Here is a 27,769-nt window from a genome sequence, read left to right as displayed (position 1 = left end):
TGTACAAATTAACTGTCCTCACATTGTCTACTTCGCTGAAAATTTATCATGTGGACTTGAAAAGAGTCTGACTATGAAAAGGTTAATAGTAATCATGGGATTAAACAGCACAATAGCATCTCTGAAACGCACCCATGCTTTACAGTAACATCTGGAAAGCATTCATGGCACTTGCTCCACATTTTGTTATGTTAAAGCCTTATTCCAAAAAGGATTAAAGTCATGTTTTACATCGAAATGCTACACACGACACCCCATAATAACAAAATAAAAAACATTTGCTTGAAATTCTTACAAATTTATCAAAACAACCTGCAGCCCTTTGTTGCAAGTCTTCCTCTCTCTCTCCTCACTGTCCTGTCTATCTTCACTGCTCCACGGTCCAAAAAAGGTAAAAATGGCTAATTTCTTTTAAATGTCATGGCATTAAAAAAAAGTTTTTAACAAATTTGCAAGAATTACAAGCAAACTACTTTCACTTTGCCATTATGGGGTATTGTGTTTAGAACTTTAAGGTGAAAAAAAAAATGAATTCATTTTGGAATAAGGCTGTAACTTAATTAAATGAAGGACAAGTGAAGCACCTTCCAGATGTACTGTAAATGTTTTTCAGGGTAGGAAATGCTTACTTACTCCTACCTTGGGATAATATAAGGATAATATGAGGGTGAAAAGCAACCCAATAAATCTGAAGGACTTGTCAAGCTTTAGTTTAATGTCAAATGTTTGAAAGGTGCCACATTTAAGGTATATTTAATGCAATGTCTTCTCTACATTATTATAAGCACTGCTTTGGATATTCCTATTATCCTCATTGATTGGACATTTATGTGATATTTCTTACTAAAGTGGACCTAGTATTCCTTATTTTTTGCAATATAGACTCAACTGATGCTTCATCACGTACACCTTGTTACGGGTTCGAAATTGAGGACGAGAGTAAAACAATGATAGTCCAGAAGAGGTCGGTCAAACAATTGATTTTAATGAATGCACGCAGCGTGGAGAGGTGTAAACTGCAAAACATCAGTTGTACATCTCTACCCAAAATACACTCTAGATTGCTTTTATAACATCAGGGTATTGTAACGCCCCCTCATGCGTTTACAAGCACATAATTTGCATGTAGAGAACATCCATGTATTTTAAGAGATAACTGCAGACACAGAAGTTCCCCAGCCATCCAAATATGGTAAAGATCTCAGGCCTTTGAGGTCCCCATGGACTGGACATCCTTTCGTCACCTGTAACTAAGCAAACTCAAATACCACAAGAAGCTGAATACATTCAGGCCTTTGCTCAGCTACTATTTTACTGTAACAATATACTCAGGCTATGAGTTATGATATATATATATTAACTCAATCATTTTAAAGTAGTTATAACTGCACCTGTAATAAACATGTTAATATTTAATTATGATAACCCCTGTAATACTAATTATAACATAATGCCAACAGCTTCAATAAATGCTTTGATGAAATGATAATTAATGTAATGATAAGGATGATGGTTATATACAGTTCAGCAGTGACCTAATTTCTTTAAATATTACAATTCCCTCTCTTGATGTCTCTCCAGAGACATCACCACACCATTTCCTTGTGTCACTCCTCGACCCACTCTGTCACCTCTACATCCATTAATGGCATCATGGGCCCCGAAACCACCATTCCCAGGTCCACTTCCTTCGCTCTGACCCTCTCTAGCCGTCCTCTGACTCAGCAAATCAGAAAACCACCTCATGTCCTCCAGGTGGTCCAGTAATAAAACACCAGCTCCCACTTGAAAACACTTCATGCTTAAGTGGTCCCTGCTCCTTTTCTGGGTCCCTCTCTAGTGGAAATCTTCTCCTGTAAGGGATAAAAAACAAACAGCCTCTCTCTGCTACACCTTACTAACCTACTGTGTTCATCTAATATTCCTTGAATTATTCAAAGTCGGTTCACAATATCATGTTCTGGGCTCTATCCATTATATTAACTTTACTTAATCTCAATACTCTTTATGTGTGTGAGCAACGCTTTTAGCTTTATTAAACACAGAGTAAAATACACACCATCCCCCTGTCAGCCTAAATCTCCGCTAAAAAGCACACTTCAAAGTTTTCTATCAGGATTTACGCCTCTTTTGGCCTCAAGCATATACATAACATGCAAAAGTTACTGTTAATGCCAGTTAGACAAGTTTCCATTATCTACAACATTTTGTTTCACCCGGCTCACCCTCACACATTTCCTGTTCACTTATTGCATATTTATCTTTAACACCTTTTACCTCAGCAGTTGCTAAGCAGAAACAAAGCAACATGTGTTCCACCTTTACCCTGTAAAATAAATCCATTTCATGTTTGTGTCTGTAAACATGTTTTGCATTCATTCATTACACTCCACGCCATTCCTGCAAGTTAGGAGCTGTAAATTTAAAAGCTACATAAAGTCCAGACCTTCGGCCTGGCCTATATTTAAATCATGTGTGTTTGTAAGCGTGCATGCAATTAACCTGCTATGTTCTCATCTTCCCTCAACATGTATCACCTGGACACTCTCACCAGTGAAGCTTAAGACCCTTTTGGACGGAACATGAACTCTAAACAAGCACAGTTATGCATTGTGTCTGAAATAAACTCAACCTGTAAATAGAGACATCACTGTTATCACAAACATATTCAATACTATTAAAATTATACTGTACAACCTGTTATTAATGCAGTCATCATAAGGCACATTATATAATAGCAATAAAAATCTCTAAATCCCCAATCCCAACAGGTCCTGTTTTTAAATCTTCCCTCACTTTCCCTTCAAGTTCTGCTTTCTTAGTACAATAATTAGGTCCTCCTAATCCCATTACATCTGCCATATTGATTCCTTCATGTGTAAGTGTCAGATTTCGAGCATCTAAAACTTTACTCAGTCTCTGTTGTGCTAATGATGTCATAGTTAAAACCTGCAAGTTCACATAAGCCACCACACTATGTTAGTCAGAACTTTTAGTGAGTATTCTCTCCCTACATGTGCTGTTTCCTATATTATTTTGGCCACCCCTGCTGCATGCTGTGCGCATTTAGGGTGCCTTGCTTCTGTTGGACTCAACCTTATGTTAACCTACATAAGTACCTGTCTTAAGAGCGACCTCTGCACAGCTCAGACGCCAGTTGCAAGAGCTCTCTAACATTAGAATCATCAGCTGTGACTTATATAGTGTTATTTCGGTACTTTATACTTCACACATTTTGAATGTTGTTTATATGGGGAGTTCCTCTTTTTGTGTCTATATTTATTAATATGCCTTGTGCACTAAAACGTCCTGTTTTTTCAGTCTGGCTGAGCACTTGTTTGTGAGTAAAAGGTGGCCTTGCTCTACAAGCCAGCCTTCATTATTAAAGTACATAAAACAACATAATGAGCAGATTCATATTAAAAATATAGCTTTTATTCCTAACACCAGTCCCCGTTTTTTCATTTCTCCCCTGAGAAATGAACTAATTCCTAGTTTATGACATTTAAGTTTACTTCAATACATTCCAATTTAATTTTATTTATATAGCGCCAAATCACAACAAAAATTGCCTCAAGGTGCTTCATATATACAGAGAAAAACCCAACAATCTTGTGACCCCCTATTTGAGCAAGCACTTTGGCAACAGTGTGAAGGAAAAACTCCCTTTTAACAGGAAGAAACCTCCGGCAGAACCATGCTCAGGTACGGGCGGCCATCTGCTGCGACCGCTTGGCGTCAGCTAACAGAGACCTTTTAACAGAGAGACCTAATATTTAATAATCCACATTTCATTATTTTATTCTTCGGTTCAAATTTTTATTCTGTATTGTTCTTTATTTGTTATTATTTATGTTTAGATTGTTTATTGCTAGTCTTGGTTTGTTGTTGTCTGTTTGGGAGCTGACATAGTCTCTATGGATAAGCGTCTTTTGGTGGAGTAGCATCAGGAGAGAAGCTCCAGAGAGGCATCTTCCATGTTAAACACTAAAATATAACAAAAGAGATCTCCTCAACGTGTTGTATATTTTTAATGTTTCCTTATTATTTTGTCATAGACTAAATCAACCAAATAACTTAAGCTGTGTGACAGCACCTTGCGTTTACGCCGGGCTGTGAACTGCCCTGAAGCTACACCCCCTTTTACCCCATTTAATTTCTCAATCTTACTTTAAACTATTCCTGACCTTCTCCTTCTCTCATCTGATCATCTCAAGTACGTCCTGTACCAAATTTGCTTCCTCTTTTCAAGTCCCACATTTAATTACAAGCTCTAATACACTCAGAGCTGAGGTTCCCCTTTCCTAAGTCTGTATGTTCTACAAGAGAGCAAGTCGGTAAACAAGTTTATCATCACAAAGGTTATTAGGTAAAGGTCACGTAGACATTTGCTTAGTAACCCTAAAAGAGCACATTTCATGTAGCTAATCGCATATATTAAGACCCCCCTTTTTGTGACACATCTCATGTGTTACAAACTCAAAATCCTTCACTCAGGTTAGGAAATTAAAAGAAAAGTTAATCATATCATATTAGGTATAGTTGCTCCGGGCCTTCAAACCTGTGTTTAAGGAATGAAATCAAATTAATCATCATGTCAAAATCCCTTCTTGGCTCCATCCACAGCCTGCATCCTTGAAACGTCCTAGAAACAAAGCCTGTGTGTTAACCAGAACTTCACATTTCATACTCAGTTTCTCCCACTTATGATCCACCCTGTGTTATAAAAGAAAACTTAAAACAGAACAGTTATCAGTCATGTGTCCAACCTTAGTCCAGTCTTTTGTCAGTGTCCAGTCGGTCCAACCTATGGTCTGCCTGGTCCGTCCATTCACCCACACATTCACTCACACGCATTAACATCGGGTATTGGTAGACTTCCGCACAAATAATCAGATTTACCACCTTCAGCAAACTCAGTTTATTTATATAATCATTTATTTTCTTTTTACTCGTTTCTTAAGAAATAGTTCTTTATACTTTTGGACTGGATTGACTCGCTGCAATCCTCTTAGCCAGGGACCCACAATCTGACCCATTGTAATTCGGAAAAGGTCACCTTACTTTTTGTTTTCCTGAGACTATTGTCGGCGCCGTTATTCATTGTTGTCTTTTGCAGGCCTGCTTAGAACAAAAATGAGAAAAAAGAGAGCTGAGTATTAGCTCATCAAAGTACAAAACAAAATCACCTGACAGGTTTTTTCTTTATAAGTGCACTGTTACAAAACCCCTTAAACATGTCCATGTTTATTAAAACTCCCTCTTTAAAAATAAAACAACAACCTCAAAAATCTTCAACAATCTTAAATTTCAGCCATAGAACACACCCAAAACGTAAAAAGCTACACCGTTTCGTACACAATATCCCCCTTTAAGCACTTTACCAAACTCACATTCAACCAAACATATAAGCACGTTCTCACAATATGTCAACACTAATTTATAAACCTCTTAATCAAATTTTCACCTCGTAACAGTCTACTTCTCCTCTAAGGTCTCAATCACACACACAGCAAGCTCCTCTGTCATCACTCACATTAGCTCTCCAACTAATTTTCATACTCAGTCACAAGATAAATGCATGTTTAAACCTTATCACATTATTCAATTATTTTCATTTTCTTCCTATACTAATCACTTGTTTTATCAATCAGTGCAAGAGCACTCCTAAGTCACCCTTTTAAACTACTTTATTAAACATTCACACCATTCTATCACTCATACAAGCAGCAAGCAGATCTTCATTGCATATGCTTATGTTTGCTATTTTGCATATATGGCTTCACAGTCTTTCAAACTCCTTTCCAATTCTCCAGTTAAGCAGTCAGTTTTTTCTTTCCCCGAATTACTAACCCTCTATTTTAATTTCCCACCTTAAATAAGCACTCCTAATCTTCAGCCAGGAGCTAGGGCCTGTTTTCCAGGTTCATGGACACATGATTCTGTGAACAATTCAACCAGAGACTTGCCTTAACATATCCATTGGCGTTAACCTACAATTTTCTTCCAACTGCTGGATCTTGAGAGTTGGTCCGGGTCTGCTTTGCTCCTAAAAATAACAAACTAAGACATTTGCATTATTATCACGGGTGCCTAAACGACCCACTAAACCACCCATTTCTCTTTTTCTAGTCAAAAATACCAATTGCGTCATGTATGTAAGCGTGTTCTTCCTTGCGTTATGTTGTCATGTAAATGCAGTGTAAGCTGTTTTCTTCATTGCATGCCAGGTGATCATCTTAATTAAGTGTAAGCAGTTTCTTCATTGCATGAGTGTAAGCTAAGCAGCTTACACTCATGCAATGAAGAAATACAATGAAGAATACATCCTTATGTATTCATTACATTTTCATGTATTCATATTTAGTTTATGCATCTTTTCACTGAGCTCTACATTCAAACTATCTCACTTCTGATTCGTTTCGAAAATAATCTCACATGTAACAGTTTGTATATGTGTGTTTTCTATTTATTAATATAATTGTCAGTTATTTTGATTATCTTTACCTTTTGTATTGTTTACCTCTTTGTTGTGATGTGGTGGACATCCCTAAAACCTCGAGAGTCCAGCGTTCAACTTCAACCCAATCATATCCTATATGCTCGCAGTCAAACTTGTCCTGGTTCACCTGACCTTGGTCCCTCTCTTCCCACTGTCCTGTTCGGCCTTCAAAGCAAACACAGTCTGTTTCTTCTCTGTCTTGATCTTTCCGTCTTCTTCTTTTACGTTAAGTTCCAGTCTGGCAAAATACCACATTCAGTTCCTTCGCCTCAGTGCCCCCCAGTCATTTGACACTGTTCTTGACCAGCCTCCAGTTCCCCCTGCATATTTTATCATGGGGTTTCCTCCATTCTGCTTCTGGAGTCGTCAGTCAATCTTGTTTTCATTTACTCTCTTGTTCTTCTCCAGCCATCTTTCAGTCTTCTCTTTCCAGCATGGCAAACATGAAACTCAGTGCCCAATGCTTTTCCACAGTTCTTTATCCCACTGTTCAACTGCCCAGCCTGTAATTCACAGTACATGTTGCATACATGCTGCTGCTGGCGTCGTCAGTGTTAATAGTTCGGTTCCTTTTGTCTCCTGTTCATCCACCATGTTCTGTCGGTCTTCATCAGGAGATTAGCTGGCCTTTGAGCTTCTTCTCAGAGTCAAGGACAAAGTGCCAGGTGAAGCTATAATTTTAAGCCAAAGAGTGGCCTGTTTTTCCCAATTGTGTTAATCTATGCTTTTGCTGCTGTGCTCAAGGGTTCCAGGTTTAGAGACGTTCACCTGTATTAACACACTAAAGCATATAATTAGTATCATATTCATTGTTTATCTTAAAACCTCCCTTTTGCTTCATCTGCCCACAGTTAACTCTCTCTCTCGACTCTGGGTGCACACTTGTCACCGTGAGCTTCCCTTTTATGGGCATGCATTTCCTGTCCCAGACACACACACGGTTTCCTGTTTCTACAGCTTCTGCAGAGACTTTTTTTTTAATTTCACAGTCTACAAATAATCAGTAATTCTACTAAATCTTTATTTAAAAGCAATATGCCTTCATTTCACTCACACACATTTTAATAGCGCTCTTTCACACATCAGGACAACTAACACTTCTCCACACACATCACCATTCTTTAGGTCAGTTTTGTAGCATCAGTCACACAATCATTTCTTGAGTGGGTGTACTAAGTGCATATACTTATGTGTTTTCAATCAGCGTCAGTGGGATTTAGATTTCTATCCTGCCTACAGTATAATTCCAGGGCCCGAAATATAACAATACTACTACATGCAAAATGTAATAATGCTTCTTCTGATCGCCTTATTACTGAAGTTACTAAAAAGCCGTAATGGGTATCTGAAACCACAGCGTGACATCGACAGGTTACATCATAAACATCCCCTGTCCATGTATATTCAACGACACAATACCCTGAATCCAACATGTGTATTTACACAAACTGTTATAAAATGTTAGTCAAAAAACACGGTGTGATTACAAAGAGTCAATAAAACACAAATCCTATTACTTTCAACAAGTGTTACGTCGTTCAAGGACGTGTTAAAGCAAAACCCATACTCCAGTTCTACATGTATCATAAGGTAGTCATCGTATCTAACAACCGTAGTGCCAACAAAGTAGAAATAAAAGCAATTCTTCCCTTAAAAGACCAATTCAAGTCGTCCTTAACCCAGGCTCTGCAGTCAGTCATTAGCCACTCATTAGTAAACAGGAAATGTCACTCTAAATAAGTCACAGGCATCTCATTTACATAGACACAGACACACTCTCAAAATAACCAGCCTGCTGCAGTGCCCGTGGCAGACAGAGAATATATACAAACATAAACATTACACTAGAAAATATGACACACAGACGTCTTATAAAAAATCATATTTACAAGGCCTTAAAAGTGCGTACCCTACAGAATTTAGACAAAATTTTAAGTTAACCCTCCAAGGGACAAACTCCAAGTTTTTGATTATCAATTACAGTATCAGGTCCAACCTGTATCTGGTCTAATTGCTAAAGTTCCTAAGTCAATTTAAAAGCGTCCAACGCCCAAGGTCCAACCTTTGCTACCCAAAAAAGTGCAAACACCGTTCCAAACGGTCAACTGATCCAATCAGTAGCTATTTTGGACCGTCCTCAGTTGTCCACGATTGCCAATCGGACTATCCCTTCCAAAGGAAAATCCTGAGCGTCCCCAGGAAATTGGGAGCGTCACCTCCGAACAATGCACTTCTTAGAACATCCCACAGTTCCGTTCTACAGAAATTTCGTTATGTTTTTAAAGACATCCTATGAAACCACAAAACCGACTGCATTGATGTCCAAGCCCAGCTTTATATTCAATTATAACTGCATTACCATATACAGATTTCAAATTACCTATAATCCTAAATTCAGTAGTCCAACTACTTTAAATTCTCTTTCGTTAGCAGTCCAACTGCATTTAAATCCTCGTAGCAGTCCAACTGCTTTTCCTTTAATCAGTACTGTCACTTAACCTTACATTATCATTAGTTCAACTTCAATTCTCATGAGATTTTCACCAAAATCAAAACAGACCTTTACCAGTAATGTCAGTGAGTAGACTTTCAGTTTTGTAATCGTCAATCTGGCACAGTTTGGAAATAATTCAACAGGTAGTGCCTTACCTTTGAATAAGCCGGCTTATGTCCACTCACTTCGACCACTGACTCGTGTCTGCCCGTTTGAGCACCTCAGACCCTCTCGGTCTCAATCTCCAACTTTCTCCCCCTCAACCCTCGGCCAATGCACCAAATGTTACGGGTTCGAAATTGAGGACGAGAGTAAAACAATGATAGTCCAGAAGAGGTCGGTCAAACAATTGATTTTAATGAATGCACGCAGCGTGGAGAGGTGTAAACTGCAAAACATCAGTTGTACATCTCTACCCAAAATACACTCTAGATTGCTTTTATAACATCAGGGTATTGTAACGCCCCCTCATGCGTTTACAAGCACATAATTTGCATGTAGAGAACATCCATGTATTTTAAGAGATAACTGCAGACACAGAAGTTCCCCATCCATCCAAATATGGTAAAGATCTCAGGCCATGGACTGGACATCCTTTCGTCACCTGTAACTAAGCAAACTCAAATACCACAAGAAGCTGAATACATTCAGGCCTTTGCTCAGCTACTATTTTACTGTAACAATATACTCAGGCTATGAGTTATGATATATATATATTAACTCAATCATTTTAAAGTAGTTATAACTGCACCTGTAATAAACATGTTAATATTTAATTATGATAACCCCTGTAATACTAATTATAACATAATGCCAACAGCTTCAATAAATGCTTTGATGAAATGATAATTAATGTAATGATAAGGATGATGGTTATATACAGTTCAGCAGTGACCTAATTTCTTTAAATATTACAACCTGTTCAAATGGTCATTAATGTAATTATATAACAGACCAGTCACGTGACAGGGACTCTGTACATAGGCATATAGACGTCCAGTGAGCAGCAGTTATCTGGATGAAAATACCTTGTTGATGCTAGAGGTTATAAGAGAATGGCCAAGCTGCTTTGAGCTGACAGCAGGACAGTGGTAAAAAATAACCACTCATTACATCCAAGGTATGCAGAAGAACATCTTTGAACAGACAGCACATTGAACTTGAAGCACATGTGCTACAGCTGCATAAGACCACACAGGGTGCCACTCCTGTCAGCTGAGAACAGGAAATGGAGGTTACAATTTGCACAGGCTTGCCAAATTTGGTGAGCCTGTGCAGGCTATTGTTGGTGGTGTAATTTGATATTTTCCTGGCACACTTAGGGCCCCTTGGTACCATCTGAGCATCAGTTAAATCCCACAGACATACTGAGTATTGATTGTTGACCATGTTCATCCCTTTGTGACCATAGTGTACACATCCTCAGATGGCTACCTCCATCAGAATAACACACCATGTCACAAAGGTCAGATTTTCCTAATTTCCATAATTTGGTTTAATGAAGATGACAGCGAGTTCACCGTACTCAAATGGGCTCCACAGTCACCAGATCTTAATGCAATAGTGCACAAAAAGTCACTTCAAGCTTGTTCGTACTCACCCATCTTAGGCACAATAGCCCCATCTACCCTTTAAAGCCTGTTAAGATCCCACTTACCTCTGTACAGAAGTCTGGACTGGGTCTCCATTCAAAGGGTCTGAGTGTCTGATCCTAGGGGTAGTACCACAATAGCTTAGATGATGCACCACACTACCAACCCTGAATAAGGTACAATCAGTTTTGCCAGCAAATTTGGGATCTGTTAATTCTTAAAGGCTAGAATAACCTATAAGAACCTCACAAAAGTGGATGTTCAAACTCATACCAAAGTTTTACCTTTTCATTTAAAAAGAAAATCAAAAAGGGATCATCCACACAATTAAGTTTAATTGCAGATGTGATACTTTATTAAGCAATTTAACAAGGGCAAACCAAGCAGCTCATCAATTATTAAGAATAAAATCATTTTACATTTTAAACATTTCAAGAAAAGTAACACATTTTAAAATATAAAATAATGAAATCTAAACTGTTGCTAATAACTCATTACCAGTTTTGATGAGGTTTTAGTGGAGGACAGAGAGAACACCCTGGCTGTAGATGAGTTCTTTCAGAAATTCTTTCTGACGAGGTAGAACCCATTACAAAGTTCCCAAAACTTCCTCTAAGTCCCAATCTATGATTCCGGTAGTGAGCAGAACAAATCTCAAAAATAGTGAATTCATAGTGGGTTGGAAAAATAAGGATAAATCCACTGGGTTGTCTTCTAATCTGCTCACTTCAACGATGCCCAGAGGAAAAAAACGGCTAATTGTTATCTGTAGAGGGTTTTTATACATCTGAGACAACCAACATCCCACGTTAACAACCAAGCACCTAGTGTGATGTGCAATCGCCTGATTTGAGACATATCGTGTTGTTCGGACAACAGACAAATATTTAGGCTGGGTCCTTAGATGCACACACAGAGGTCAAGGCCACATCTGCACAGAAAGAGTGCGTGCGCACACACACACACACATGCAGAAACAGTGTGGGTTGAAAGGTTTAAACATTAGATTTATTTCATTTTAAGCATTATATTCTTATTTTTTGATTAGATTTCCGATTACAGCAAGAATAACTCAAACATTTTGTTTGTTTGTTATGATGAAGTAAAGGATTTTAACAAGTCCCATTATGATAAATATGGATTATTTCAAACTGTGAATCATGCAAAGCTACTCTAGTAGAGTTGAACAATAAAAATCTGAAGCCAAAAATGAGTACATAAGATCCACTTAAAATTAAAAATCCATTTACTATGAAAATAAACGTGTTTGTGGTCTTTATGAAGCTGTTAGAATGTTAAAGGATTAATTTCACCCCTCCTTATACACTTGTTTTTTTTTCTTTTCAGCAATGAAACAATATTGATGAGCACGTCACCAGAAGAGGAGTTCTGGAGGTTAGAAACTCACTCATTGCTTTATTTTCCTTGAACGTTAGAAGAGCTGGACAGTCAACCTCCCTATTTAGCTTGTCTTTGGGTGGAAAATTCCTCAGCAATAGCTTTCAATGCTTCCCAGATATCAAAAGATAATTGTAAGTTAGAAAACATGGTGTGAATAGTGAGCCAACAGAAGGTGAACCGAGGCCACCCAAATAAAGCAAGCAGCCAGTTACATTTCTCAAAAGACATAATAGCACTGAATAATAGCATTTTTATTGGACTTCCAACCCTCATTCAAAGTTGTTTGCTCCTCTCTCTTTTAGACATGTTGAAACATGGCTGCCTCTTTTCACATGATAACCTCCTGATTTGGTGTGAGAACAAATATTGGGAAATCGCTCAGCACTACAACTATGCTCCATAATGAAAACAATATGTGCTCTTTGCTCTGCCCATTTATAATGTAAACCGTATTCATCCAAAATAAACAGGGAGCAGTTTCAACATCTGTATTCATGATGAGATGCTTGGTGGTGTTCTTTTGATGTATATATGAGGATCTGTTTATTTGCAGTGGGAGAAGATTTTAAGAATGGGGTTTTTAGTGAGCATTCATCAGCATTTGGAGAGCATGCACGTGTTCATGTGTTCCCACATGTCTCTTTTTTCATAGTAACCGTGTGTTAAGAATATCAGAAAACATGTCTTTGGGTAAGATACATTGGGATCTGGCTCTGTGTCTTATGTTTGCCTGGATCATATGTTACTTCTGCATCTGGAAGGGAATCAAAACAACTGGAAAGGTAAGCATTTCCTTAACGTGGAGGATATCAGCTGTTAAAGCTGTCCCTGTTAAAGCTTTATAATTGTGTGCAAAGTTATGTGTTACATTTTTCCCGTTTGGTCGGTGGGTAAGAAGGGATTCTCAGTCTGCAAAAATATGTAGCTTATAAACCCTTCCCTATTAAAAAGGTGGCACAAGCTGTCAGTCAGCACTTTTAGCTTGCTTGTGTGATATTTCTTGGGTGTTTGTGACTGTTATGTTAATATTAACCAGAAAATATGTATTTGATGTGCTGTAGAGACAGATATGCTTCAGCTCTGTTGTTTTTACAGACCCCAACTGTGCTTTTTCTGGCTCAGGCCTACTGTTCTCATTAACCCCACTTCTAGCCGCAGACTTTTATCCCTTTCTATTACATGAAGACAAAACAGCTATAAAAACCAAGTTAATGACTACCCGGTATAAACAGCGGAACACATAGCAGTGTACGAGAAGTGTTTTTCCTGCAGGAGGTGGTGGTGGCAAAAATGCCATTACAAAAGGAACTGCCAGACAGTTGCAGCTTATAGCTTTGTTTATTCTAAAACTATTCATGTGCAACTTAAAACCAACGGATGAGTGTATGAGAAGTATGCAAAACTACAACCTGCATTTATATGTTTGTAGGTGGTGTACTTCACTGCTACATTTCCCTACTTGATGCTCTTTGTGCTCTTCATCCGTGGAGTGACGCTCCCAGGAGCTGGAGAGGGCCTGAAATACTACCTCAAGCCCGACTTCACCAGACTTAGTGATCCAGATGTAAGAGCTCACTCTGATTATCAAATGTTTATGTTGAAGTCTTTGGTTGTGAAATGCAAAAATCACAAACACAGCACACAGTACAACCACTTTACCATGATCTGAAAGCCACATTGTGAAGGATGGAGTGAGAACGAGTTCTCCATCTGCACTGAAAGTCACCAACAACCAGAACATCATCTGTCTATCTTCATTTCTCAACACAACACTGTCTGTTGGATTTCTCTCCGCTCTAACAGGATGAATACAGAGTCCTGTTATCCTCAGTTATGCACCCCTCCCCCTCCATTTTCTTTGCCATGACTTCTATTTCCGGTCCCAAGACATAGCCTTAACAAGAAAAGCAACCCAAAGATGATCTTCAGTAAGACTTATACATCTTCCTCACTAAGGAGAGTAAATAAGGGCCTGAAGTAACCTGTTTAAATACCTTACAAAAAAGTATTTTTTGTAAGCTGATTCAGTGAATCTTATTTATATTTGCATTTAAACAGCACACTTAATCTTCATTCTGTATTTTTTAGGATGTTCTGTCACTACGACACTTGGTTGTTCGGGTCCTGCAGGTCTTCAGCCCTCTCCACCCTAGTCTGAGTTGAAGCCCTTTGGTGTTTGTTTTTATCGGCTGTTTTCTCAGCTCTCTCCTGTCCAGTCTTTGTCTGTTTGGCTCAGCTGCTGTGTTACTATCTCATAAAGAAGAATCGTGTAAATCAGGGGAACGATCTGGTCATGTCACATGTGACCGTTTGAGTTAGAAGACAAAGTATTGCTACCCTTGTAGGAACCCAATAGCCCCAATGCAGTGTGGGAAAATGTGTGAAAATAATGTTTTGGAGAGGTGCAGGTGAAAGCGCTTATGGTTACAGGGCAGATTTATGCAGCGCCAGATCTAGTTGTTCTGGTTTCTAGACTTGCTTTAGCGTGCGATTGTCTGTTTTCCCGTGCACTGCAGAGGAGTGGTTCAGTTCTGGCCCACATCTGCGGTCTGTTTATTGTGTGAATGTGTCTCCTTTTGTCTCCGTGTCAGTGTGCGTGTTTGAATATGTACGCGGAGAAGCTCAGAGGACTTCAAAATATAATTAATTCTAGGGACATAACACTTCCCTCTTTGTCCAGAATAAGATGTAAAGATCATTTGCCACAGTCTCAGACTTCCATTTCTGACCCGAGGCAGGGAATAAACCAAGCCCACCACTGGGTCAGAGTAGAGGCCTCTATATAGCTTTGGAGCCTTGCCAGGTCTATCATGAGCAAGCCAGAGCTGTGGCGTCTCTAATGTTATCCAGATGCTGTCACAACTGTAGCCTGCAGATAGACAATATTGAAAACAAACCTGCCCACATCCACAAGCCTCAACGTGCACGCTCTCTCATGTACTTGTAATTTATGACTGGGTAACAACAAAGCAGGAATATGCAAATGCTGTATACCTGGGTAATTTATATATCAAAACACAAAAAAACAGCTCTTAATCTGCTGGATCTGAAATGCCTTCAGTTATTTTAACAATTTCAGCTTCAAAACATGTCAGAAATCTTGTCCCTCTCCAGGTGTGGCGTGATGCAGGGACTCAGGTGTTCTTCTCCTATGCTGTTTGTCAGGGAGTGCTGACGGCTCTGGGGAGCTACAACAAATACAACAACAACTGCTACAGGTCAGCCTCCTTAAAGGCAGACATCATCACATTTATTGTTTTTTGCTTTTTTAATTTTTCAATATTTTTGGCTTGTCTCTCTGTCCTGTTCCAGGGATTGCTTGGCACTGTGCTGTCTGAACAGTGCTACCAGTATCTTTGCAGGCTTTGCTGTATTCTCAGTGCTGGGATTCATGGCTCAGGACCTTAACATTTCATTGGAAGAGATTTCAGCTGGTGGTAAGATAATTGCATACATGAAGGAAGTAAAATAGAGTTTCCTAAATAATTACCTGATAAATTATTCCTGTAAAGATGCTGTCTTTAGTTTTTGTGTGTTAAAGTTTAAATTCATCCAATGCCCACAAGATGTCACTTTCTGTTCAGATAGAGTCAGAGGGTTGTGATGCTGTTTTTCTTCTTCTTTTTTTTCGCTTTGGGAATGAAGTGCCTCAAAAGATGAGCAGATACAGTTTTTCCCACAAAATGACCACTAACTCATTTGTGTCTGTCTATAATTTGTTTACTTTTTTTTTTGCATTAAATCTGGGATTATTTCATCTCTATGAGTCCAAACTCATGTACAGCTTAAAGCTACGACCTTAACAATGCCTTGGAATGCGTATGGCATGTTTTAATAGATGCATTCACATTCTTCTTACAGGTCCTGGTTTAGCCTTCATTGCCTATCCTACAGCTCTGTCATTGCTTCCTGGTTCGTCCTTTTGGGCTGTGCTCTTCTTCTTCATGCTCCTTTTGCTTGGCCTAGATAGTCAGGTATTGTATGCAATGCACAATGCCCAAGATCAGATCAAAATCAAAATAAGCTAATCTTCAGTTCTGTGTTCACAGTTTGTGTGTGTGGAGAGCCTGGCCACAGCGCTCACTGACCTGTTTCCACGTTATCTGAGGAGGCCGTGTGCCAGAGAGATATTGGTTCTGGTCATCGCTATTGTTTGCTTCTGTTTGGGGCTGCCCTTCATTACTGAAGTAAGCTGGATGTGCACTATCAGCACTTGTTCAAATAAAGTAGGAAAGTGAACCATTCTGTTAAGGTGGCGTATTCTCTGGTAGTTAAAGCTTTTTCAATTTCATGATGCATGTATAGGGTTCTGATAATGGTGACATTAAAAACAGTACAGGAGAAAACAGCCCATCTGACAGTTTTATCAGAAGGGTTTTTTCAATTTTTCTCTACTTGTTTCAGGGCGGGATCGTCCTCTTCCAGCTGGTTGACACATATGGTCCAAGTGGAACCAGCCTCCTCTTTATTGCTTGCGCAGAGACCATTGTTATTGGCTGGGTATATGGTAAGTTATTGGCTCTAAACTAGTACTGCAGAATTTATCCATGCAGAAGTAATTATCTTCCTGTAAGTTCTTTGAATCATTTCTCAAAGTATTTTCCTCTAAATGTAAAAATGTTTTTGCATTAAAGCGTACTAATTTAGCTCTTTATTAGTAAGATGACAGTCTTCTATAATAACCTAAGTAATAGGGATATGTGATTCACCGATTTATCTTCAGAATATCAACATCATCAGTACTGCAGTACATCCACAGTAGCCACAGAAAGGAACTTTATTATTATAGTTAGCTCATGCAATTCATACAGAAACCTTTGTTTCATCAGCATCAGCATAGCTTTTAGGGACCAACTTTGAAACAGTTGTTGGGGTCTGTCCAAAGTAAAATTAAAACAGCTAGAGGACCAGCATTAAAAGTGGAATTTTAATGATGATGCAGGGATAAGAGTATTGTCTGTTTATTTATGTTTAATATTATTTAATTTTACTTCTGCTACCGCACACGGTAAAAGCTAGATAACTTCTTCAAAGGGAATGGAGTATATATAACAATGTTCACTGACAGTGAGGCTCACTGACTACAGTTATTCACTTTAAACACAAGTACTGTGTAAAAGTCTTGAGTTGCTCAGGCAATGAGATTGATTATCTCACTCTTATTGCCTGTTCTTACTGTACTTATCTTCAACATTATGCTGCCTCTGTTGTATGTTAATTGCCCCTTGGGGATAAATAAAGTCTTCTGATTCTGATTATATTTTGCTTCCAAGATGCCAGATGTTCTTGTAATTTTGTAAAGTGGTTCTTCAGCGATAGTTCTCCGGGCTTTCTTTGGACACCAGCTGCTTTTTCACTCATTTTCAGTCCAGTTTTTATACCTGACCATTTTCAGAGGTATGTTTTTTTTGTTTGTTAAGGCACTTAACACTGATCTATAAATCATTCTAGCAAAAAACAAAAACAAAATGCATTTTACTCAAGGGATGAACATGTGTTACATAACAGACAACTTAACAAAGAACCAGTTTTAACAGGCTAGAGGCTTTTTTGTGGTTTGTATGCATTTTAGCCAGTCAAAATTGAAAACAGATTTTGCAGAAGAAACACACAATGGAACACTGCGTATCAGTCAAGATTGGTCCCCAGAGCTCGGATCTCAGCATTACTGAAGCAGTGCGGGATTGTTATGAAAGAGATCATCCAACATGCAAAGAAAAATTTTGAATATCCTTCAAGAAGCCTGGAGAACTATTCCTAAAGACTACTCAAAGACATGATAAGAAAGTCACAGTGCCACCAGCATTTTTGCCAGGTTCCTGACAAAATATAAAGAAATAAAGGTTGGCTCAAGTCTTTTGCACAGTACTGTACACACCCACTTACGGCTTTATTCAGGCATGCCTTTGGGGCCCATCACTGATTGGGCCCCAAAGGTCACAAAAAGTATAAAAGCCAGACTTACACACTCTTCGTGATTTCATCTTTCTTGTTTGTGCTTCTTTCACTCTGGTGATAGATAATGCTCCCAGCACTGCTCTGATATGTCACCATATTTGTTTTTTGATAAAATGTCTTCTCTGTTAGAGTCTATCACTTTGAATCTTACCTTTTGCCAATGCTGTATTTTCTAGTATTTTTAAAAGACACATTTGACAAATGTATAGTCATTATCTGGTGCAAGCAGATCAGTAAATCTTACTGCATGCACTTTTGATTAATGTTGAAAGTCATATACAAAAGTGTCATGACATGATTGTATAGCTAGTTATTAAGACTTATCACAAAGTCATTAGTGTACAATAGATCATATCTTTTGTCTTTTTTCTGGTTGATTCTCACTTTTCAGAGTCTCTGTATTTTATGGATCCAGGCAGTTTTCTTTCATGAGACTGAAACTAATTATGACTGAAAAGAGTTTTTCAATTTCCTGAACTGCTTGTTCTTTGGTATTCTTATACTCTGCTGAAGCACATGGAGATATTGATGAGTTTCTTCCTCTTCCCCCTTTTTTGTTAGCTGTTTATCCATTCAATTGGCCTCCCTTATTCTTCAAAGTGAGTCTACACAGTGTTGAGATACTCAACACAGCATAGTGCGAGGACACTCTCTTTCTGCCTCCGTAAAGCTGTAGTTAGTTTCAAGGTTGATTACTGTATCATTCATGGAGTTGTGTCTGCCTTCCTAAGTAGGTTTGGCAAATTCTTCAGCTATTATGCATTTGCAAAGAAAATCAATATCTGGATGTCTCTCCATTCTGCAGATCGTCTACTTTCCAATCTCATAGAACTTTCCTCCTGTTTTTAAATGTCTCTGCCTCTTTCGGTAGCAAATGAAGGTGAGCTGCTTTCTAATCTTCATCTCCAATTGAACTCCTCCTCCTCAGCTCCTCATTAACCTATACACTGCTGTCCCATGCGTTGTCATTTTCTTCTCATTTGGAAAACTTCTTTTTTTAATACAGTTGTTTTGAGTTTTATTTCATGATGTTTATTGATTTGTTTGGTGTTCTTTCCTCTGCCTTCCTCATGTACTGAATCATCATAGATAAGCATTTGTGTTAGTGACGTTGTATTGCAAAATCCAATGTGACTGGATTTTTTATAGTCTACTTTTATAAACTGTAGTAATTAGTATATCAAGATGTATTCATACTACTGGGGAATATTTATAGTAATGTGAAAAAGAAAGTTTCCATAAGTAAGTAAGTAGAGTCAGGTGCTGCTAATCAAATGTCAGTTATTAATGGGAACAATGTCCTTTGACAGATAAGACTAAAGTGGAGACGTTCGTTCATAATGCACTGTGCCATTCTCGCGGGCGATCGTGGCTCAAGAGTTGGCAGTTCGTCTTGTGATGGGAAGGTTGCCGGTTCGAGCCCCGGCTCCGACAGTCTCGGTCGTTGTGTCCTTGGGCAAGACACTTCCCCCGTTGCCTACTGGTGGTGGTCAGAGGGCCCGGTGGCGCCAGTGTCCGCCAGCCTTGCCTCTGTCAGTGAGCCCCAGGGCGGCTGTGGCTACAATGTAGCTTGCCATCACCAGTGTGTGAATGTGTGTGTGAATGGATGGATGACTGAATGTAGTGTAAAGCATTTTGGGGTCCATAGGGACTAAGTAAAAGCGCTATACAAATACATGCCATTTACCATTCTTAGTGAAAACCAAACATAGCATATCATCACAAACATGTTATATCAACTGTCAGCACGGTGGTGGTGGTGTGGTGTTTTGAGCTTGTTTTTGTAGCCATAACATCTGGGCATGGCACAGAAGTGAATCAATGTTGTAAAGAAGAGTGGACCTAAATTCTTGTGTGAGACTTAATGGATTCATTTAATACCGTATAAACGACCCTGCTTACATCAAAGTAATGTGACAAGATTGATTTCCAAACTAACAATTTAAGTAACTATTACAGCTACAGTCATGTAGGTAGAAAAAAAGAAATAAACTTAGTCCCGTGAAAATGGAAGTACGTGATATTATTCATTAGCTTGTAGAACCACTTTTAGCAGCGATAACTAGAAGTAACTGTTCTGTATGACTTTAATAAACAATGTTGAAGTGAAAGTAAGTTATTAAGATGAAGCTTCAACTTCTCATTGTATTTATGAAGTGCCCTATGTGTTAGAGCAGTTCCCGTAAAACTGAAACAGTTCTGTTTCCCTTGCATTGCTGTGCACATTACAGGCGCGGACCGTTTCTATGACAACATTGAAGACATGATTGGGTATCCTCCGTTCCCTATGCTGAAGTACTGCTGGCTGTTCATCACACCGCTCATTTGCGGGGTGAGTCTTCACTCCTGTATCATATCTCTTTAATCTGATTCATTTGCTTTGTGCCTTTGTTCTGTCTTTCACACTGGATCTCTGCTTTAATGCCAATTTCCTCTCATCTTTTTATTCATATTCATTGTTTTATACCTGTTACTAATTCTGACAACCAGTTTTAGGTCGCTTTACTGCACTCAGATTACATTTGTCAGGTACAGATACGATTGTTGGGGCAGTGAACTAACTGCCAGTGAACTCATGGACTATGTATAAGAGATGGACATATCCATTATGACATCATCCATTGGTTTTTGAAGTCCCAAGGTTAACGCTTTCGCATCAGAAATTAACCTAACACTTCACTCTTTATCAAGATAGTAGAGGGTAAGGCTGGCTAGCTTGGTTAGAGAAATTCATACTCTTTCAACTGTGAAATACACAGACTAATAAAACACTAGTTTTTAATTTTACGCACCAAAAGCTGGAGTATAAAGTTCTTGAAAATTTTGTAATATACAGGAAGTCATATTATTTATTGTATTCTTCCATAAAAAAATAACCCAGAAGGCATTACCTGAACAAACATGAGCAAGAGATCCAATTAAATCTTCCCATAGTATCCCGCATAAATACACATACGGGAAGGAGAAAGTGAGGCTCGTGCTTTTACGTGAACATCGTGTCATTGCAGGCATGATCAGCACAATGTAATTTCAGAGTTGGAGGCAGTGAGTTTATAATCACAAAGCATCAAATAAATCTTAGAAGACAATGAGACTATGTGAAATCTCCAGAGAATTATATTTCAAGTCTCGACCTCCCTTCTTCATGGAGCTGCAGACTGATTTTCAGCTCACGCTATGGTTGGCCTGTGTTTTGATTCTCTGTCACAGCTTTCAAAGTGTTGATATCTGCTGCACCAGACAACTGTTTTCAGCTCATTGAGCAGTCACATGTAGTCACACATTTGATGATGTGTGCTGCGCCTGAGCATGTTTAATCCTCAGTGCAGTCCTTTGCATTATTGGGATGGATGTGTTCTGTGCCTTGACCTGCTTAAGGAGGTGTGTCCAGTCACTGTTGTAGTGGGACTGCTAACATAATGCTATACTGCAGATAAGATTACATTCATTATTTAATCAGCTACCACCACAGTGTATTTGCTGGCAGCTTATAAGGTCCAACTAACAAAGGAGTCAGTAACTTTCTTGTCACACAAAGTGGGCAGATTAAGGCAGATTAAATGGGAATATCAAAGTGTTTATTTGATTTTTTCATTATCTTTTTTATTTTTACTTGATAATAAAAATTATACTTCCAAAAAAAGCAGTTAGCTGGTTTTACTTGTGCGCATTTGGTTCATACAGTTAGGTCCATAATTTGTTGAACAAGGACAGTTTTTGTAGCTTTTGCTCTCTTGCCCACCACAGTGGATTTGAAATCGAACAATCAAGATGTGATTGAAGTGCAGACTTTTAGCTTCATTTCAAGGGATTTTCCAAAACTATTGTATGAACTGTTCATACAATATTTTCAGCAGCTAAAAGTAAATTGGATAAACTAACATAATTGCAAATATAGGGATTATTTTTAATACTTGGATAAAAAATCCTTTGCAGTCAATAACTGCCTGAAGTCTAGAAGATATGGGCATCAGCAAATGCTATTTCCTCCCTTGAGGTGAAGCCACTTTCAGTTGCTTTTTGTTTGGGGGTCTGTCCGCCTTCAGTTTTGACTTTAGTAAATGAAAAGCATGCTCTTTTTTGGGCTGAGATCATGTGACTGACTTTGTCAGTGAAGAATAAATTCTTTGCCTTGAGAAACTCTTGGGTTGCTTTTGCAATATGGTCATTTGGGCACTGGGAGGTTTGCAGCATTTGGCTGAATCTGAGATGAGAGTACAGTCTTAGACTTGAGAATTCTTCCTGCTACTTCTATCTTCACTTAACACTTGGTATTTCAGTTCCTCTAGCTGCCATACATATCCATGCCAAAACATTAACTCAATTGATATGGTATATTTGGTATATATGTTATGGTATTCTTCAGATAATGTTTGTTCCATTCTCTGTATTTTTACCTTTCTGATACAAGTGCATTTCTTCTTTTTAACCTTGTAATGGCAAGTGTAATATAAATATTTGATATTCAGTTTTTTAGAGCTCTACATCATTAATGGAGAAAAAAAAGAAAGAAAAAGAAAGCACATTTTTTAAATAATAAATAACATCAAAAAAGGCCAGATGTAGCAAATATGATACAAATTAAAACTCACATATGCAAACTGATATTTTATTTTAGTTTTTTAATTCACAAAAAAGCTTGTCATTGTCACCCAATTAATGTAAGCATCTACAAATGGGGAACTGTCTATAAAAATGGCTTTAATTCCCGTCCAAATAACAAACCCCCTTGAATTAAAGCTCAAAGTCTGTACTTTAATTTCAAATCTACTATGGTGTACAGTGGCAAAACAACAAAATATGGTGTTTTAATCCAACAAATAATGGACCTAACTGTAAATTAAAAACCAATTCTTCCACTGACAGCCATGTACTCATATAGATGGATAAGCCAGTAGGATGTTAGGACCAAAAACAGAGATAAAAGTGAGTGAAAAATTGACTTACATTTGTAGAATTGCCTGAAACATGATTCCAAATGAATGTTAATCTTGTTTCATCTATGCTGTAGCGGTACCACATTTGTTCTGCTGTCTGTCTTTCTAACTTGACTCTTTCCTATCCCCTAGCTTACATTGCTGTATAACCTGGTACAAAGTCAGCCTCTTGTTGTATATGGTTTTGAGCCTGGCACCTGGGGAGTCACACTGGGCTCTCTGCTTGTTCTTACACCCCTGATATGCATCCCAGTATTCATTCTGGTCTCACTATATAGGGTGAGTGAACTCAGATCTTCTTGTATTTATTTCTTTAACTCTTCTATATAAGGTGACCTTGAGTGTTTTAAAAGGCATCTAAAATGAAATGTGTTATCACTATAATAAAATATTTTTTTATACAAATTATTAACTAGGATAAAGCTAAAGCAGTATTTTTCAGCACTTGTAAGATTCTTCTCTGGTGTGACTATCTCATGACATTAATTGCATTTCTCTAATAACAATCAGGATCCCAAAAACATGAGTACACCATCCAGTGACCTGCGCCAGAGTCGGCCACACAACCCAGCGCTCACATTGTTTAATTATGTCATAGTCAAGGCACAGGGGCAGCCAGACATGAGGGTGGAGTATAGAGAAGACAAGCTGGTAATGGAAGAACCTGGTAGTGCTTGATGTTTACTGATGAAAGTTTATATTTTCACCTGTTGAGAAAAAAAAAATTCCTTTTATATAAATGATTATATCTTAAGGGTCTTCAGGGGTATTTGTTTGTTATTTTGCTAACATGAGTTTTTACCTTACTACTCTTTTGCTTATGAATAATAAGAGTCCTGTGCATTGTACATGTACCTGTATACCTCTAATCCTGCATACTGTAACTGGATTAAAAGAGCACTCTGCTGATTTAACATTGTGCCTTTTGTAACACTCATGGAGTCATGAGGAATAATAGTTTAGCTTACGTATAAATTATCCCCAGTGACCTGCACCTCTCAAACACCAGCACCTCAACTTTGACATGCAAAATCTGTGCCTTGTCACATTAAAATATAATGCATTAAAACACGTCTTAATTCGAGTTCTGGTCAATTTTTTACCAAAAACTGCAAATTTCTTGTCTTCATTAAATGCAATATACATACAGAACTGTCACATCCAGTGAAATTAAGGCCAATCGCATTGAATATGAATTGTTTGATTATTTTACTGTACAAGTTTTTTCATGAATTTAAAGGTTGCTATTTTGTAAAACATTTTTTTTATTTTTTGAAAATATTGTAATCTGTCAAATCAATCAATAAAAGTGGACAGATTTGGATGATTTTGTGTTTTATGTGGTTGTAGCTTGTGCAAGCATATAAAATATCATATGTTACATATAACATATCAACACGCTAAATATCCCAGTCTATTCTATGCAAGTCAGTTTAATCAATTAAACTCATGTTTCCTGTTTTGTATCAAGAAAAAAAAAGTATTACATTTATCTTCCTACCGTGTTTTTTGTCACGCATGTCTGTGGTTACAAGAAGGCAATAATGCAGCGTTGATGTGTGATGGCACTGGATGTGTGTGACTAGCGAATGTGCTAATGCTCTGTCATTATGCCATGCTCATTCATCTGTGTGATCCAAGCTGGCATTCAATTAACTGACAATTCCGCCCAGTTGTCTTCCACCTCTCGTCACCCTCAGTCCCCCCCCCCGCTCGTCCTACACTGACATAAAATGACCCTCACTCCTGAGTGTCACTCAGCATTGGATCCCCGCAGGTCTGCACTCCTAGCCCCCCCACTGTACGCCTTGTACACCTATGACTGCACACCAACCCACCAAACCAACGTCATTGTCAAGTATGCCAATGACACCACCATTGTGGGCTCATCATTGATGGAGATGAGACTGCGTAGAGAACTTGTCCCATTGGTGCCCAGAAATTAACCTGAAGCTGAACGTCTTTAAAACAAAAGAACCACTCCCCTCCCAATATGAATGGAGAATCTGTCTCCACCTTCGGGTTTCTGGGCACCTATATATCCATCAATCTCATCTGGACCCACAACACCAACACCCTTGTAAAGAAGGCCCAGCAGCGGCTGCACTTCTTCCATCTGCTGAAGAAGAATAACCTAGACCAGAAGATGCTGCTGGGCCTCTACGGCTCCTCAGTGGAGAGCGTGCTCTCCTACTGCCTGGATGTGTGGTTTGAAGCGGCCACAACTGAGAACAGGAAGCGCAGGGTAATTAACACTGCCCAAAAATTAATTGTCTGCCCTCTGCCTGTCTCAGGAAAACCAGGGCCATTATAGGTGACCCCTTGCACCCCGTCCACCACCTGATTGGTCCGCTCCCCTCTGGTCAGCGCCTCAGGTAAATCAGGTCTCACGTCTCCAGACTCACAAACAGCTTCTTCCCCTGGGCCATTCAGACTGTCAGTAAATACTACCTCCTCACACCCCACCCCTGCCCACTCACCTCAGCAGTTTCAGCCATGGTCTGAGCAACCCTCATCACCCAGACCACTCACACATGGACTCTATTCAGACCAAGGCTTTTCTTTGCATTACTTCCAAGAACATTGCAACTTGTTCTCTAATATGTGCCTTGCTCTTATTTTTTGCCTCTTTTTCTCTCTCATTTGCAAATGTTTGACCTCAGACTGAACAAAGTTGGGAACTTCTGGACTGACAAAACACCACATACAATTACATGCACACCTGTCTAAATGTTTTGACCAGTCTGCACTGTTTCTGTAAGAACCCCAAGTCCATGTCTTTGATTTTTGAAAATAAAGCATAACTAAGTGTAGGAGTCTCAGTGCTTCTGTAGCAACTGCATAACCTTTTATTCCATGTTTGCCACTATTTTTACATCAGAAATCAAAAGAACATAAAGGTATTGTCTCAATACTAAAAATGTGTGAACCAAGCTAAGTGGAACAATAAGATGCGTTTCCGTACTTCTGTACTCACCTGATAGGGCTCATCTGTGTTTATTCTCTCCCAGTGACAGGGAACAGGCAAAGCGAGATTATCACAAATAAACCTGAGAGGATCAGCAAAGGAGAAGAGTCAGTAAACAAATCACTGCATCAGAATGAGAATGGATGTATTTGCTTTATGCTCAGACACAAAAATAATTCAATGCTTGCAAAAAAAAAAAGAAAAAAGAAAAAAAGGGGGGTAAAAGGCAATTTTTCTCTTTTCTTTTGTTACTTTCATTTCCAGGATTTTAAGGACAAGAGATGCTTGACCCCTGAACTTCCATTTAATACATGGTCTTCTTAAACCCCTTTAACATAACTTTTCCATGATAGCAAGTAAATAAAACCAAAATATAAAAAGGCTCTCTGGATGTACACTCAAACCATCAAATCTTACCTAAATCCAGTTGCAGAGTGGAGGGAGCGTTTGATCGGCCGTTGCTTTCCTGTTGTTACATTTATCTGTCGCATAACTGTTTGGGGATTTAATGACAATTAGGTGTTCATGTGCAATTTCTTTAACAAAATAAACAACAGAAAAACTGACTCATCCTCAATAGAACTGATGCGACGTGATTTCCTTTAAAAAAGCTTTAACACTCTCAGCCTGGGTAAAGTACCTTTAGAATTACTTTAATTAACTCATGAGTTTGCACCTGAGAAGTCCAGTCTGTATGTGTACTTGGCTGTGTAAAACTCCATCACACCACGCTGGTTCCTGTTGTAGCACTGCTCAATCTGAGCGCTGGTTACAGAGCAGGCTGCACTGGGATCAATCTGACAGGGAAATAAAAGGAAAAAAAAGGAGTTAACCAGTTAATTAACAGTTAGTTAAGAGAGTTGCTTCTTTATTTAGGTCAAAGGATTAAAATTTATCTGAAAAAACATCAATTCTTGGTTTGACTTAAAGCTTGTCTTGTAAATCGATACATATATATTTGGAGGTTTGAGCTACTGGTGGGATAAATAAGACATCTGAGTGTAACTCGCTGTCAGAAACTGATAAATCAGAAAAACACATTTTAAATGTGTTCATGGATTTTTGATTCTTTTGATCGCATCGTTAAATTCCTTTTAATTGCAGTTTAACACATAACCTAAGCAGTGGCACATGATGGCCATTATTGTGCCTCCCTATAACCAACCCAAGGCAATGTTTTTTTTTTGTTCGTTTTTTTCCTATAAATGTATTGATGATGAGCTAAAAGGGGGAATAAAAACCTGCAGAGTCTGGCAAAATACGACCAAAGGAGGGGCGATATGCTGGGCATACAGAGTAAAGCCAGTTACAAAGTCTGCTATTGTGTATAAAGTTGTGGTATCATGTGAACTACCTCAAACATATGCCACACTCCACACTCAGCCAAGTAGAACCAGCACCAGTTGGGCTCTGAGGTGTCCATCTCCTCAATCTCAGTGGACTCCTCCTCTGACGATCTGATGGCTAACATAGCTAAATCTGAAATTAATAAGTGAAAACACGCCAACACACTTAGGCAAATAGCAACTAAAATACAAGAAAGTATGGGGGAGGGCCTAAGGTGGTGTTTTGGTCGTCAGACAGTCCTGACGTTGAGGACTTGTTTTTAGCAACGGTCGTGAGAGCATTACATCCTGTAAACAATTTCATACAATACAGGAAACTGCCATGTTGAACTAAGCTATCATTAGCGGATGCCGCACCCGACTCATCTCGACTCTACTGGTGTCTTACCAGTTTTCAGCCTGCCTCTGTCCTTATCGGAAAACAAAGCCTTCATACATGATCAACAAAGCCTCAGAAAAATCACAGGTTCCGTCTAAGCTTGGGGGACTAACGCCAAAAACCATTTTCGTTATCCTAGGCGTTGTTTACTTTTATTTCCCCGTTCGTCATACACTCCACGTCAAAGCGTAG

The 27,769-nt window shown here is 38.7% G+C and overlaps 2 protein-coding genes across 3 annotated transcripts in view; one reads left to right on the top strand and one right to left on the bottom strand.

The window, feature by feature from the left end:
* Positions 1–23,562, top strand: part of LOC134646790 (sodium- and chloride-dependent GABA transporter 2-like) — a 25,068-nt gene extending 1,506 nt beyond the window's left edge. Inside the window, exons 6-16 of the mRNA XM_063500725.1 lie at positions 11,936–11,983; positions 12,642–12,771; positions 13,419–13,553; positions 15,104–15,207; positions 15,302–15,426; positions 15,851–15,963; positions 16,039–16,176; positions 16,394–16,496; positions 20,179–20,279; positions 23,017–23,163; positions 23,395–23,562. Of these exons, the coding sequence (XP_063356795.1) occupies positions 11,936–11,983; positions 12,642–12,771; positions 13,419–13,553; positions 15,104–15,207; positions 15,302–15,426; positions 15,851–15,963; positions 16,039–16,176; positions 16,394–16,496; positions 20,179–20,279; positions 23,017–23,163; positions 23,395–23,562 (1,312 nt within the window). The remainder of the gene's footprint in view (positions 1–11,935; positions 11,984–12,641; positions 12,772–13,418; positions 13,554–15,103; positions 15,208–15,301; positions 15,427–15,850; positions 15,964–16,038; positions 16,177–16,393; positions 16,497–20,178; positions 20,280–23,016; positions 23,164–23,394) is intronic.
* LOC134646791 (protein mono-ADP-ribosyltransferase PARP11-like) lies at positions 4,168–27,769 on the bottom strand. Of its 2 annotated transcripts, none has more exons than XM_063500726.1 (6): positions 27,587–27,769; positions 27,207–27,331; positions 26,529–26,649; positions 26,270–26,345; positions 25,862–25,934; positions 4,168–10,707 (listed from the first exon to the last, which is right to left on the bottom strand). In XM_063500726.1, the coding sequence occupies exons 1-6, from the start codon at positions 27,630–27,632 to the stop codon at positions 10,621–10,623; spliced, it is 528 nt and encodes a 175-aa protein (XP_063356796.1). In that variant the 5' UTR covers positions 27,633–27,769; the 3' UTR covers positions 4,168–10,620. The 2 variants fall into 2 exon arrangements, with proteins under 2 accessions (XP_063356796.1, XP_063356797.1); XM_063500727.1 differs by lacking the exon at positions 4,168–10,707 and adding an exon at positions 23,221–23,591 and having other exon boundaries at positions 27,587–27,768.

This window comes from Pelmatolapia mariae, linkage group LG17 (genome assembly GCF_036321145.2).
Source record: "Pelmatolapia mariae isolate MD_Pm_ZW linkage group LG17, Pm_UMD_F_2, whole genome shotgun sequence".
Classification (NCBI taxonomy): Eukaryota; Metazoa; Chordata; class Actinopteri; order Cichliformes; family Cichlidae; genus Pelmatolapia; species Pelmatolapia mariae.
The sequence above is the reverse complement of the archived record's forward strand: the minus strand, read 5'-3'. Positions and strand labels throughout refer to the sequence as shown.